The sequence below is a fragment of the Megalobrama amblycephala genome, linkage group LG22, assembly GCF_018812025.1.
Source record: "Megalobrama amblycephala isolate DHTTF-2021 linkage group LG22, ASM1881202v1, whole genome shotgun sequence".
NCBI lineage: Eukaryota > Metazoa > Chordata > Actinopteri > Cypriniformes > Xenocyprididae > Megalobrama > Megalobrama amblycephala.
The window spans coordinates 29,940,137-29,952,580 of NC_063065.1; the positions used below are offsets into that span (position 1 = coordinate 29,940,137).

General features: G+C 36.2%; 1 protein-coding gene across 4 annotated transcripts in view; it reads left to right on the forward strand.

Annotated features, from left to right (window-relative positions):
* The window catches only part of wdr37 (WD repeat domain 37), a 50,991-nt gene that overhangs the window by 21,611 nt on the left and 16,936 nt on the right, over window positions 1-12,444 (forward strand). For all 4 annotated transcript variants that reach the window (XM_048174037.1, XM_048174038.1, XM_048174039.1 and 1 more), the window contains 6 exons: window positions 1,699-1,834; window positions 2,737-2,808; window positions 2,991-3,035; window positions 5,479-5,555; window positions 8,092-8,326; window positions 8,423-8,564. In XM_048174037.1, the coding sequence (XP_048029994.1) occupies window positions 1,699-1,834; window positions 2,737-2,808; window positions 2,991-3,035; window positions 5,479-5,555; window positions 8,092-8,326; window positions 8,423-8,564 (707 nt within the window). The remainder of the gene's footprint in view (window positions 1-1,698; window positions 1,835-2,736; window positions 2,809-2,990; window positions 3,036-5,478; window positions 5,556-8,091; window positions 8,327-8,422; window positions 8,565-12,444) is intronic.

Here is a 12,444-nt window from a genome sequence, read left to right on the forward strand (position 1 = left end):
CTAATTTGACTACGTTTCAAAATTTTGGGGTCAGTAAGATTTTTATTTCTTTTATTGATAAAGGATGCATTAAAGGCACAATATGTAAATTTTCGCCTCTAGAGGTCGCTTGTTCAAAAAAAAAAAAAAAAGGCGTAGCTTGATGATGCCTTGATTTCGCGGAATCATGGGAGGTGTTGTCTTCATGTCTACAGCCGGTGGAAAAGAATCCGATGAGACTCGGGCAGAAATCATGTTCATGGATGAGATTATTAATGTTACTGTAGTATGAAGCGGAGCAGGGCCGAGTGATGTGCGAGCAGAAACGAGGCCGCTGGAGCGTTTGCTAATGAGAGATGAGCGCGACACACGCCACATAATATATTAAAACACATAATAATATTAAAGCGTCTTTGGTGTTTCCATGGTTTCTACAAAACAAAACCGAAAACTGAGGATAACGTGGGTATGAGGTCATTGATACGCGAGGCACAGACATTTGGGATTATGTAAGTACACAAGTCAACAAAATGTATAACATTGTTTTAGTGGTTTTTGGATGCTTTAATCCAAAAATCTTACAATTGTGCCTTTTAAATTGATCAAAAGGGACAGTAAAGACCTTTGTAATGTTTTCAATGATTTATATTTCAAATAAATATTTTCTGTTCATCAAAAAAAAGTTGAAAAATGTACCATGGTTTATACAAAAATATTAAGCAGCACAGCTGTTTTTAACATTGACAGTGTGAACTTTTTCTTTCTGAAGGATCATAACACTGAATTGCATACACATTAAAATATATTCAAATAGAAAAGTTTTTTTAAAATTGTAATAATATTTCAGAATATTACTGTGTTGTTGTTTTAAAAAATAAATAAATAAATAAATAAACGGGTAAACATAAGAAACTTATAAAATCATTTAATCATTATCCTACAGACCCTAAACCTTTTGAACGGTAGTGAATCAACCAGGCCAGATAGTAAATTTTGGACAGTATTTGGGCCCTTTTTTTAAAGTTCTAATCTAAAACACAGATCCATATCAGTGGAGTAAAGTAGTTCAACAGGAAAGGTTGTGTGTTACAGTGATTGTACCACATTTTCTGTTATTGAAGATCATTTGAGTGAATTTTAATTATTGTGTAGAATAGTTGTTTGTGTAATTTCAGCACTTTTGTAAATGTGTCGTTTACTGCCATTAAATTGTATTGTATTATATATCTACTATATGCGTCTGCAACATAGGAGCTAATGACCACCTTGCTCTCTCAGCTCAGCTTCTTTCCCTTTTCAGTTATGATCCATGTATAGTTTTCAAAATGTATGAACAGTTTTCTCATTCGTTTGTATTTTTTAGTCATGTTTTGTATGCTTTTATATATTTTAACGTTATTTGATGGATGTTCTTTATTTATGTTTGTTTGTTTGAGTGTTTTAATTTGAACTTTCCCATTTCAGAAGTATTGACTACGCTCTCCTTTCATAGACCTCGATCTTGTGTGAGAGACTGTATGACTGAATGCAGTGTGTTCATACAATCCAGCTGTAACCACATGACGTGTGTTATAAGTGTAGAGATGTTACAGTCATGTATGGTTTAAGTATTCCCCATGCTTCTGTGCTGCTTACTGTCGCTCTGTAGTTAGTTCTGTGTGTGTGTGTGTGTGTGTGAGGACCTCTGATCAAATGCTCACTCTCCTCTCCATCCCTCAGATTGTGTCCAGCTTTAAAGCCACCACATCTCGTGCAGTTTGTCAGCTGGTCAAGGAGTATGTGGGACACCGGGATGGGATATGGGACCTGGCCGTGACTCGGATTCAGCCGTTGGTTCTAGGCACAGCTTCAGCAGGTAAATCTGCCACAACCACTCTTATCTTATCTATTATTTTAATTCAGTTAAGACTTTTTTTTTTTTTTTTTGGTCCATTCAGATTGAATAAAAATCAGTTATATTTTTGAACAGTGGAAAAAAAAATGGTGTAATAGGGGTGTAACAGTTCAAATTACTCACGATTCGGTTTTTATCACGGATTTAGGATCACGCTTTTGGTACGATTAAGTATGTTCAGGTTCTATGGCCTGGGTGATCCAATCTCCTTAGATTCCTGAATCCTTGCCGAGTCCAACGATACCAACATGTGTTTTTTGCATGTTTCTTATGTTTAGTGCAGTGTTTTAGTGCAGTAATTTAACGTTTTAACAACATTTGCGAATATTTTCGAAACTGTCCAATTGAGACGAAAACATAGGTCTTTGAATGAACGCTAGAGGCCAAATGTCAAAATTTTGTTAGTATGTGGCAAAAAAATGCAATCAATGTCAGGTGTGAGTAATTTTTTTACATGCTTATACATATAAATGTCTATAACTTCTAAACAAAATGAGATATTTTCACCACATTTAACATGCTTGTGTATGAGGACACACAAAAAGTGGTGGGACTGCGCCACTTGGTGGCACTATAATTGAACAAACATGAAATTGGTTCTAAATACAGTACCGTTGGTCTGATAGACTTCAAAACTGACATGTAGTGTCTTTGTCTCAGTTGCTATCGTAGTCCATTATGACGTTGTTGGTCTGCTGCTAGCTTCCTTGTTTGCCTCTGCTTGATCGCTTAATTGCTGCTTGCAGCTATATTATTATGACATTATTACAGTTTAAAATAACTTTTCTTATTCAATAGATTTTAAAATGCCATCTTCAGTGTCACATGATCCTTCAGAACCCATTTTATCATTCATTATTTAGATCACTGTTCCATGCTGTGGAGTATTGAGACGGGGAAGTGCCTGTTAAAATATGCCGGCCATGCTGGATCAGGTATGAATCTCTTTTCACCGTACGCTTGTGTTAAAGTTTTGTGTCCTTTGGGACAAGTGTTGATTTTGTGATCTTGTGTTTGGAGATTGTTTTCTTCAGATTTTACATACTGTGGGTTTGGTTAGTGTTAACTATGTTTTATTGGGTCTAATGAATATTTGTTATTTTTTTTATTCTTGCAGTCAACTCCATTAAGTTCCACCCCACAGAGCAGATGGCACTTACAGGTATACATCAACACATTCAATTGTTTGTTTAACAAGTTAAAAACTTCATTGAGGAAAAACAACAACAGAACTCTTTTACAAGAGTGATCTGACCAAGAAAGCTGCAGCAAATAGCATACAAATTTACAATTTCGACCACAATACAATACAAAACAATCAGGAATCACAGCAACAATTTACCAGGGGATAAAACATAAAAGTCTTTTAAAAGTACTTTAAATTCATTTAGTTAAGAGATCATGAACAACTTTAAAATATTTTTTTAGATTATTCCAAGCAACAGAAGCATTATACTTAAAATCTTTTTCCCAACTCTGTTTGGGCCTGAGGAACATTCAGATATAACAGGACATTTGAGTGAAGATTATAGTGTACTTTATTATATTTCCTTTGGTGAAAATCAGATCAACACATTTTTTACTTCTCTTAAAAAAACAAACAAAAAAAAACCCCCCAAAAAAACAAAACAAACATAATGAAAAATAATATTCAGCTGGAAATAATTGGATTGTGAAAAATGCTTGATAATATTATACAACCCGAATTCCGGAAATGTTGGGACGTGTTTTTTTTTTTAAATTTGAATAAAATGAAAACTAAGAGACTTTCAAATCACATGAGCCAATATTTTATTCACAATAGAACATAGATAACATAACAAATGTTTAAATGGAGAAATTTTTCAATTTTATGCACAAAATGAGCTCATTTCAAATTTGATGCCTGTTACAGGTCTCAAAATAGTTGGGATGGGGACATGTTTACCATTGTGTAGCATCTCTTCTTCTTTGCAAAACAGTTTGAAGACATCTGGGCATCGAGGTTTATGGGTTTCTGGAGTACACTTTTATCCACTAAATGAGCTCATTTCAAATTTGATGCCTGCTACAGGTCTCAAATGTTGTCATGGGGACAAAAAAATAACTGAAAGCAAGACATTTTGAAAAGATTCAGCTGGGAGAACATCTAGTAACTAATTAAGTTAATTGATATCAGGTCTGTAACATGATTAGCTATAAAAGTGATGTCTTAGAGAGCCAGAGTCTCTCAGAAGTAAAGATGGGCAGAGCTGTGAAAGAAAGCGTAAGAAGATTGAATACTTCAAAAACAATGTTCCTCAATGTCAAATTGCAAAGGATTTGCAAATCTCATCATCTACAGTGCATAACATCATCAAAAGATTTAGAGAAACTGGAGAAATGTGCGTAAGGGACAAGGCCGAAGACCTTTATTGGATGCCCGTGGTCTTCGGGCCCTCAGACAACACTGCATTACTCATCGGCATGATTGTGTCCATTACATTACTAAATGGGCCCAGGAATACTTCCAGAAACCACTGTCGGTAAACACAATCCGCCGTGCCATCTGCAGATGCCAACTAAAACTCTAGGAAGCCATAAGTGAACATGGTCCAGAAGCGCCGTCGTGTCCTGTGGGCCAGGGCTCATTTAAAATGGACTGTTTCAAAGTGGAAAAGTGTTCTATGGTCAGACGAGTCCAAATTTGACATTCTTGTTGGAAATCACGTGTCCTCCGGGCTAAAGAGGAGGGAGACCTTCCGGCGTGTTATCAGAGTTCAGTTCAAAAGCCAGCATCTCTGATGGTATGGGGGTGCATAAGTGAATACGGTATGGACAGCTTGCAAGTTTTGGAAGGCACTACGAATGCTGAAAGGTATATAAAGGTTTCCAGATGCTGAATTGTGCTGAATTGGCCTGCCTGCAGTCCAGATCTTACACCTATAGAGAACATTTGGCGCATCATTAAATGAAAAATTCGTCAAAGACAACCACGAACTCTTCAGCAGCTGGAAGCCTATATCAGGCAAGAATGGGACCAAATTCCAACACCAAAACTCCAGAAACTCATAACCTCGATGCCCAGATGTCTTCAAACTGTTTTGAAAAGAAGAAGAGATGCTACACCATGGTAAACATGCCCCCGTCCCAACTATTTTGAGACCTGTAGCAGGCATCAAATTTGAAATGAGCTCATTTTGTGCATAAAATTGTAAACATTTGTTATCTATGTTCTGTTGTGAATAAAATATTGGCTCATGTGATTTGAAAGTCTTTTAGTTTTCATTTTATTCAAATAAAAAAAAAAAAAAAATGGTTTTATCAGCAGAAAAGGTTGATACTAGAGTCCATCTCTCACTATGAATTTGCTAATTGGGGGCTCGTCCGGGATTTGAACCTGGGAAATCTCGCAGCCCAAGCTAGAATCGAACCCCGCCTAGATGATTCATTTATCCCGTGACTGAAGGCCATGTTGCATTTAATATTTATTCTTCCAAAAGACTGATATTTTTTTTTTTTTCATATCTCTATTTGTATCTCTTCCCCCACCTGTCAGATGCTTTTAAATGTGATTTGAAAGATGACTGTCCTTTTTTTTTATATAATGTTCCATCTGTGTTTGTTTTGTCTGTGTTTCCTGACAGCGTCCGGGGACCAGACGGCACACATCTGGCGTTACATGGTACAGCTGCCACTTCCCCTGCCCCCAGCAGACATCAGCGTGAGTGCTAAAACACACACACACCATCTTGTTTCTGCCTCTGTTTTATGTAATAATGCTCCTCTAGAGCAGTAGTTGTCATCCAAGTGCCTCAACATGAATACTGAAATCAGTACAATTTATCTGCAATTTTTGTGCACAATTTATCAGTGCATGCTATTCGATTGAAGAAAATATTTTGTGGTCTTAATATTTCAAGAAAAAATAATAATTTGCTCCACCTCTGAAACAGCTTTACTCATTCAACATTTTTTCCCCACGCTGAATATTCTGTTTTACTTGTAAACATGCCAAAATTAGGGAATAAAATGGGTTTCTGAATTCCTGAAGAATTACCCTGTTATTTCTGTTATTTCATGATTTTTTTTTTTTCCGTCACGCTCCTATTTTTTGTTTACTTAAACCTACACTATGTAACTTTTTTTTTTTTTTTGATATAAAATAACAATGTTATTAATAAGTGAGAATAAATCCATCTTCCAGACCATGTCTTTAACCAAATACAGGACTAGGTTAGGACGGACTTTGCGGGAAATTGCATTCATACGGCATTTGCCCATTATTCATGTTATTTTAGTATCACTGCGATACCAAAGGGCCGTTTACAAATTGTTTTCAACAAAAAACTGGAAAATGTTTGTGTTTTGGAAAACGCAAGCTTTTGGGGAAATGGGTTTGAAAGTGCTAGTTTTTGAAAACGGTACTGCTATTGCCCCCATGTAAACAACAAAAACGAGAATTTGTGAAAACGGTGACTGCGATTACGACGATTGCATGTTCAGTCTATATGCACATTGTTTTTTTTGTTGTTGTTTTTTTTTGTTTTTTAAACAAAGTGACATCGCCAACTACTTGCCTGGCAGCAGAATACAGCTTTTTAGTCATTTTCGTGGATCCGTGAGAATGAGGATCATTTTGACAACATTGTTGTCTGTACGTGAAAAACTCTACGTGAAACTTAAATACATCGATTTCGTGTAAATGTAGCCTAAATTATTTTTTTACTAAATTAGTTTTAATTTTATATTTTTAGTTAAAGTTTTAGTACATTTGTTTTAGTCTTTTATTAGTTGTCTATATAGGTTTTATTCATTTATTTCAGGTTTACTTAAACTAAATGAAAATGAGAAATGTTGCTTTGACAACTTGCTGAAATAAAAGTGAATCAGAATCAGAAAGAGCTTTATTGCCAGGTATGTTGTTTACACATACTAGGAATTTGTGAGTAACAGCAACAAGACACATAATAAAAAGAGTAAAATAATAATAATATACAAATTTACAAGATAGACAAAGTGCAAAAAAAGCAAAAAACAATATATAATATAGACAATTTGTATGTACAGTTATGTGTGCAAATTTGAAATATAATTAAGTGTTTTAAGTAAATAATGTGTAATAGTGTTGTGTGTTCCGTGTTTGTCAAGTGTTCATGAGATGGATTGCTAAGTTAATTTAGTTAACTTTTACTTCATTTCAATTAATGATAATATTTTTTGTGGTTTTAGTTAACTGTGATAGTTCTGACACAGAGAAAAGCAGCTGCTAGTATGAAGCTGAATGTTTGTTGACGCAATGAACGAGAAAATCATGACCGTGATCATTCAAAACTGCAAACCTCCAGCAAGATGCATGCAGATTTATTTTTTAACTGCTAGAATTTGCAAAGTGTAGCTTTAAAATGTTCAGTAATTATGGTTGCGATCACATTTAATTTTATTTATTTATTGGTGAAAGTCAGTTCACCCAAAAATGTAAATTATCACCCTCAAGCCATCCTAGGAGTATATGACTTCTTTCAGACTCGGAAATATATTTAAAAATATCCTTGCTTCTCCAAGATTTTTAGTGGTTGGGAGAGGGAGGGGGTACACCTTTTGAAGCCAGAAAAAAAATTCATCCATCCATCATAAATGTAATCCATACGGCTCCAGGGAGTTAATAAAGACTTTCTGAAGAGAAGCGATGCGTTTTTGTAAGAAAAATATCCATATTTGAACTTAATTTACAATAATAGCGGCAGACGGCCGTATGCATCGATTTGCGGTGGAAGAATAACCCTCTGACCCGACACATAACGTAATGACAAATTCAGAAGAGCAGAGGATAGAGCAAAACAAAACACTGGTCATGGTGTACAGTCGTCTGCCAGAAGCTAGTTATTTGAATTTATAAAGTTTTAAATATGGATATTTTTCTTACAACATCACATCACTTTGCTTCAAAAGGCCTTTATTAACCTCCTGGAGCTGTGTGGATTATTTTTTATAATGGACGGATTAATTTTTTTGGGGCTTTAAATCTGCCCCCCCTTCCCCTTCACTACCATTATAAAGCTTAGAAGAGCCAGGATATTTTTTAAATATTTCTCCGATTGTGTTCATCTGAAAGAAGATCGTCATATACACCTAGGATGGATTGAAGGTGAGTAAATGATGGGATAGTTTTACATTTTGGGTGAACTATCCCTTTAAATCCATTCTTCTTCTTTTTTAACATGCCTTTATTACAGCTGTGCGTTTCCTCTCTGAATTAGGCCTCGCTGGACGATGACGTGGACTTCTCTGATAAAGACGAGGCCGACGGGGAGGCAGATGGGCCTAATGAATGCCCCACTATCCGTGTCGCCACTACGACCTTGAAGAGCCACCAGGGGGTGGTGATTGCAGCTGATTGGCTGGTGGGAGGAAAGCAGGTGGTCACTGCATCCTGGGACAGAGCCGCCAACCTCTATGATGTAGAAACCTCTGAGCTGGTGCACACCCTCACAGGTGAACATATCACCGCTCTTGTGACTGTGTTGGTTTCCTTTGACAGGGTTTCGGGTCGTACACCTCTGTTTTACACGTATGTGGGTGTGTTTGCAGGTCACGATCAAGAGTTGACCCACTGCTGTACTCATCCCACCCAACGTCTGGTGGTGACTTCATCCAGGGACACCACCTTCCGCCTGTGGGACTTCAGAGATCCTTCCATCCACTCAGTCAACGTCTTCCAGGGCCACACAGAGTAAGTCACCTGACGTTTGACTGTCTACATAAAATAAGGTACACAGGGTACAAAATGAACGCTTGCCAAGTGCTAAATTGAAGTAAAAATTGGTGCCAAATGAGAGTAAAAGTTAAATCATTGTGATACAAAAGCTGTTCTAAAGACAAGATCAGTGACTGTCAGCCATCTGGTGGTAACTTACTATCTGATATTTTGCTGGAAGCCAAAATACTTGATTGTCGTAACTCAGGAACTCTATGTGGAAAGACATTTTTACGTTGTGTCACCAAAGCGAGAAAATAAGGAACACAATCAAGTATGGGTCTCTGTGCCTGGTTACTTTTCAGCGAGAGACTGTAGCTTAAGTGATTATGAAAGTGACATGACTACATGACTTATATTTAATATAGATTTGTTATAGAGACAAGAAAATATATTCTTAATCAAATAATACATTTTCATGACTAGTAAGAGATGTTTATGGCTCTTTATGCCCCATTATGCCTTTTTTAAGGTTCCTAATATTGTTTTGGGAGTCTCCTACAACAGGTTTACATGCATGCAAGGTCAAAAAACACTTTCATTTCTCATATTATACATTTAATTTCACCTCAGTTCTCAATGATTTTTAAACGATTCGTTAGAAGCAGTTCAAAGAATCAGTCTCTCTAAACCCCTCCTTTCTGTGAGCCTGCACTGCTCTGATTGGTCAGATGGCCCAATCCCTAGTGATTTGGTCTACTGCACGCACTGCGTGCCCATTGCCATAACTGAATGACAGCTATCAATTCGCAAGACATTGTATACAATATATGGATAGAAAAAATGGAATCGATTTTTACTGTATCAATTGGAGCCCAAGTCCGAAGATGAAACGTTTGAAGTAGTCGATCAACCAGAAACTGATTCGCAATCACGACTGGAGTAGGATGTTTTTATATATGATAAGTGTTACCTTAGTTAGCGTTATGTAAGACATGATAGCAGCATCACTGTTATACTTTATGTAGGTGCACCTGTGGGAACTGTATCAGAATGTCAAGCGAAGCTGAAAACCTCTTAACATGAGATAAACATTTAGGCAAGATGTGTACACAGACCTTTTGTCATAACTGTTGACAAATTAAAAAATGGTTAAATCATTGTTTGACATTACAATGGGTGTTTACGGTTTACAGTGAGAATACTTCAACTAGTTAGCGCGGACTAGCATCTTAACATCCTATTACAATACAGATAGAGCTCCACTCTACTGTAATAATAAAAACACAGTTTACTTTACAGTTATGTGACCGAACCGAGCCCACAGTAACGTTATAAACTCCTTGATCATTACTCCAAGCTGCATTAATAGACACATTTTAGACAATATTGGACCCACATCTGAATAGCAGAACTACAGAAACGTGAGTTAGCCAGTTAGCAGGAGGCATACAGACTTGGGTGTATGTTACACAACATAACATTCAAAACTGTTAATTTTTAATGATCGCTAGAACATATAAACATCAGTTATTAATCATACTTACAGGCTGAGATTCAGAGGAGCAAGCTGGTCCAAATAAACTGGGCATTGATCCATATTTTAAGCGTTTTGTGAATCCTGCGTTAAAGGTTTGAGAAGCAGTCGTCAGTAAATTGACGGGAACACACAAAAAAAGACTGTACTGCTGTGGTATTGTTGAAAAAATAAAATGAATTTTCCCTGGCGTCTACGTGTGCAATAGGTGCACTTTCAGATTTAAAACTTTTAAAAAATCCATTATTGGGGCACTTTAACTAAAACTATTAAAAATAATTTTCGTTTATTTTTTAATAGTAATAAATAATAATAATAAATTTGTAATAAATAAATAATACATTTTTAATAAATAACTATTAAAAATATTTTTTCTATTAAAAATAATTTTCGTTAATTGAAATAAACCTGATGTACAATATAAATATTAGATATTATATTATAATATATAATATTTTAGATATAAATATATAAATATTAGATGAAAAGAAATGTTGCCTTGGCAGCTAACTGGAATAAAACAAGTTTAAGTACTAAAATGACTAAAACTAAAATGGAATAATAATAAGAAATATTAAATAACAATAATAATAAAGTTAATGAAAAAAATGCATGACTAAAACTTAAACTAAAATTAAAATGAAAGCTGAAAATATATAAAAATAAAAGTTCATCAAAAATACACGTAAAATAATAACAATAAATATGTCAATTCTGAAGAAAAAGTTGCAAAAGTTATGATATAAGGATGTTGTGGGTAGTTGCTAGGGTGTTGCTATGTAGATGCTAAGAGTTTCGGAGTCTCATTCCAAAGTATGGCTTCCTTTCTTCTCTGGAACACACAAGCAATGAAGCCAAATTCTAGACATTAATATGTCATTTATTAAGGTTCATGGATTACATCACAGGCAGTAATTTAATGAAATGCCAATTTTATAGGCATTAATTTTATGAAATGCCATCTTAAATGTCTCTGTTGTTTTTGTTCATTCTCTCTGACCACTAGATGGCAGTGCATGTACAGCATTTACAGGAACAGCTCAGTATGCACTTTTTTTCTCCCCTTAATTTCATTCACACCAACTTCATCAAAACCAAGTAAAAGCAAACCCTTTGCTGTCTTGCTCTGTATCGTTTATTTCCAGTGTTCGATCTGTCTCATTTCTTCTTTCTCAGAGCAATCCCGTTTAATACGTGTCACCAGCTGCAGTGTGAGCTGCGTTTTGGTGGTGTGTGAAATCAGTTGCGTGGTGGTTATTGCTGGTTAAGGCAGGAATGAGGAGGCGCTGCAGTCTTTGATTACCGGGGATTACACGCCGCTCATTATGTTCAAGCCCAACATGTATAATTCCGTCAGATCCCAGCGTAATGCTCTCAAATAGACAATCAGCGTAATGAGATTAGCCGGCGTACTGCTGCACGCTTCCCACTGTCAGCCCCTCCGTGCAAAGTCAATTACTGTCCTTCACTCTCATTGAGACTGACGGGAGGCGCTCTGATATCGCCACTCGCCGATGTTCATTTGGCTCTCGTGCGTTTCTGACGAAGAGCGCCGTGGATCATCTGCAACCACACACAATTCATTCAGTTCATTAATTACTCAAAGGGGTCATATTTAAGTAATAATGTACCAGAGGCCGTGCTATAGTGGGAATATAGTCACTGTTAGGCACGCCACACAACAGAAGCGCTTTACCTGTGACTGTGTTCGCAATACTGCTTTTATAAAATGGTTATTACATAATAATAATATTATAGAGGGATGGCTTTATTTAAGTATTCTCTTAAATATATATTTTTTTAAACTCCAGGGGCTGATTCACAAGTATTGATACATTTTAAAAAACAAAAATACAATATTTATTGTATGAAAATGATTTTGACACAAATTACTAGGGGTGTGACGAGATTTCTCGTCAAGGTGAAAAGCTGACTTGTGATATTGCTATGCCAGAGTGAGGGTGAAATTAGGATAGAATATGCCACCGCTACATTTACATTATGCCTCCACTGTCTTTTGCTTTTTAGAAAAAAAAAAAAAAAAACATTTAATTAAGTTGAATAACAGTCGCTTCAATCCCATCCAGCTCATCCAACACAAGCTGCAGAGTCGTACATAGTGCAGCAGGAATCAGTTCACTGATCACATGACGAGAGTAAGTGACGAGATGACTGACAAGACCATGGTGGAGGATTCGTTGCACAACAGAGCCTAAGCGTCTGACAAATGTCTTATCTAGTAGAAAATGTGATTTCAATACCCTGCATTTTTGAAAGCGGCTCCCTGATGCATGCAAATATCTCCCAATATGAAAGCTATATTAGGCTGGGCTGTGTAGTTGTAACCATCTCTCAACTCTGTGTCATGCTTGAAAGAAA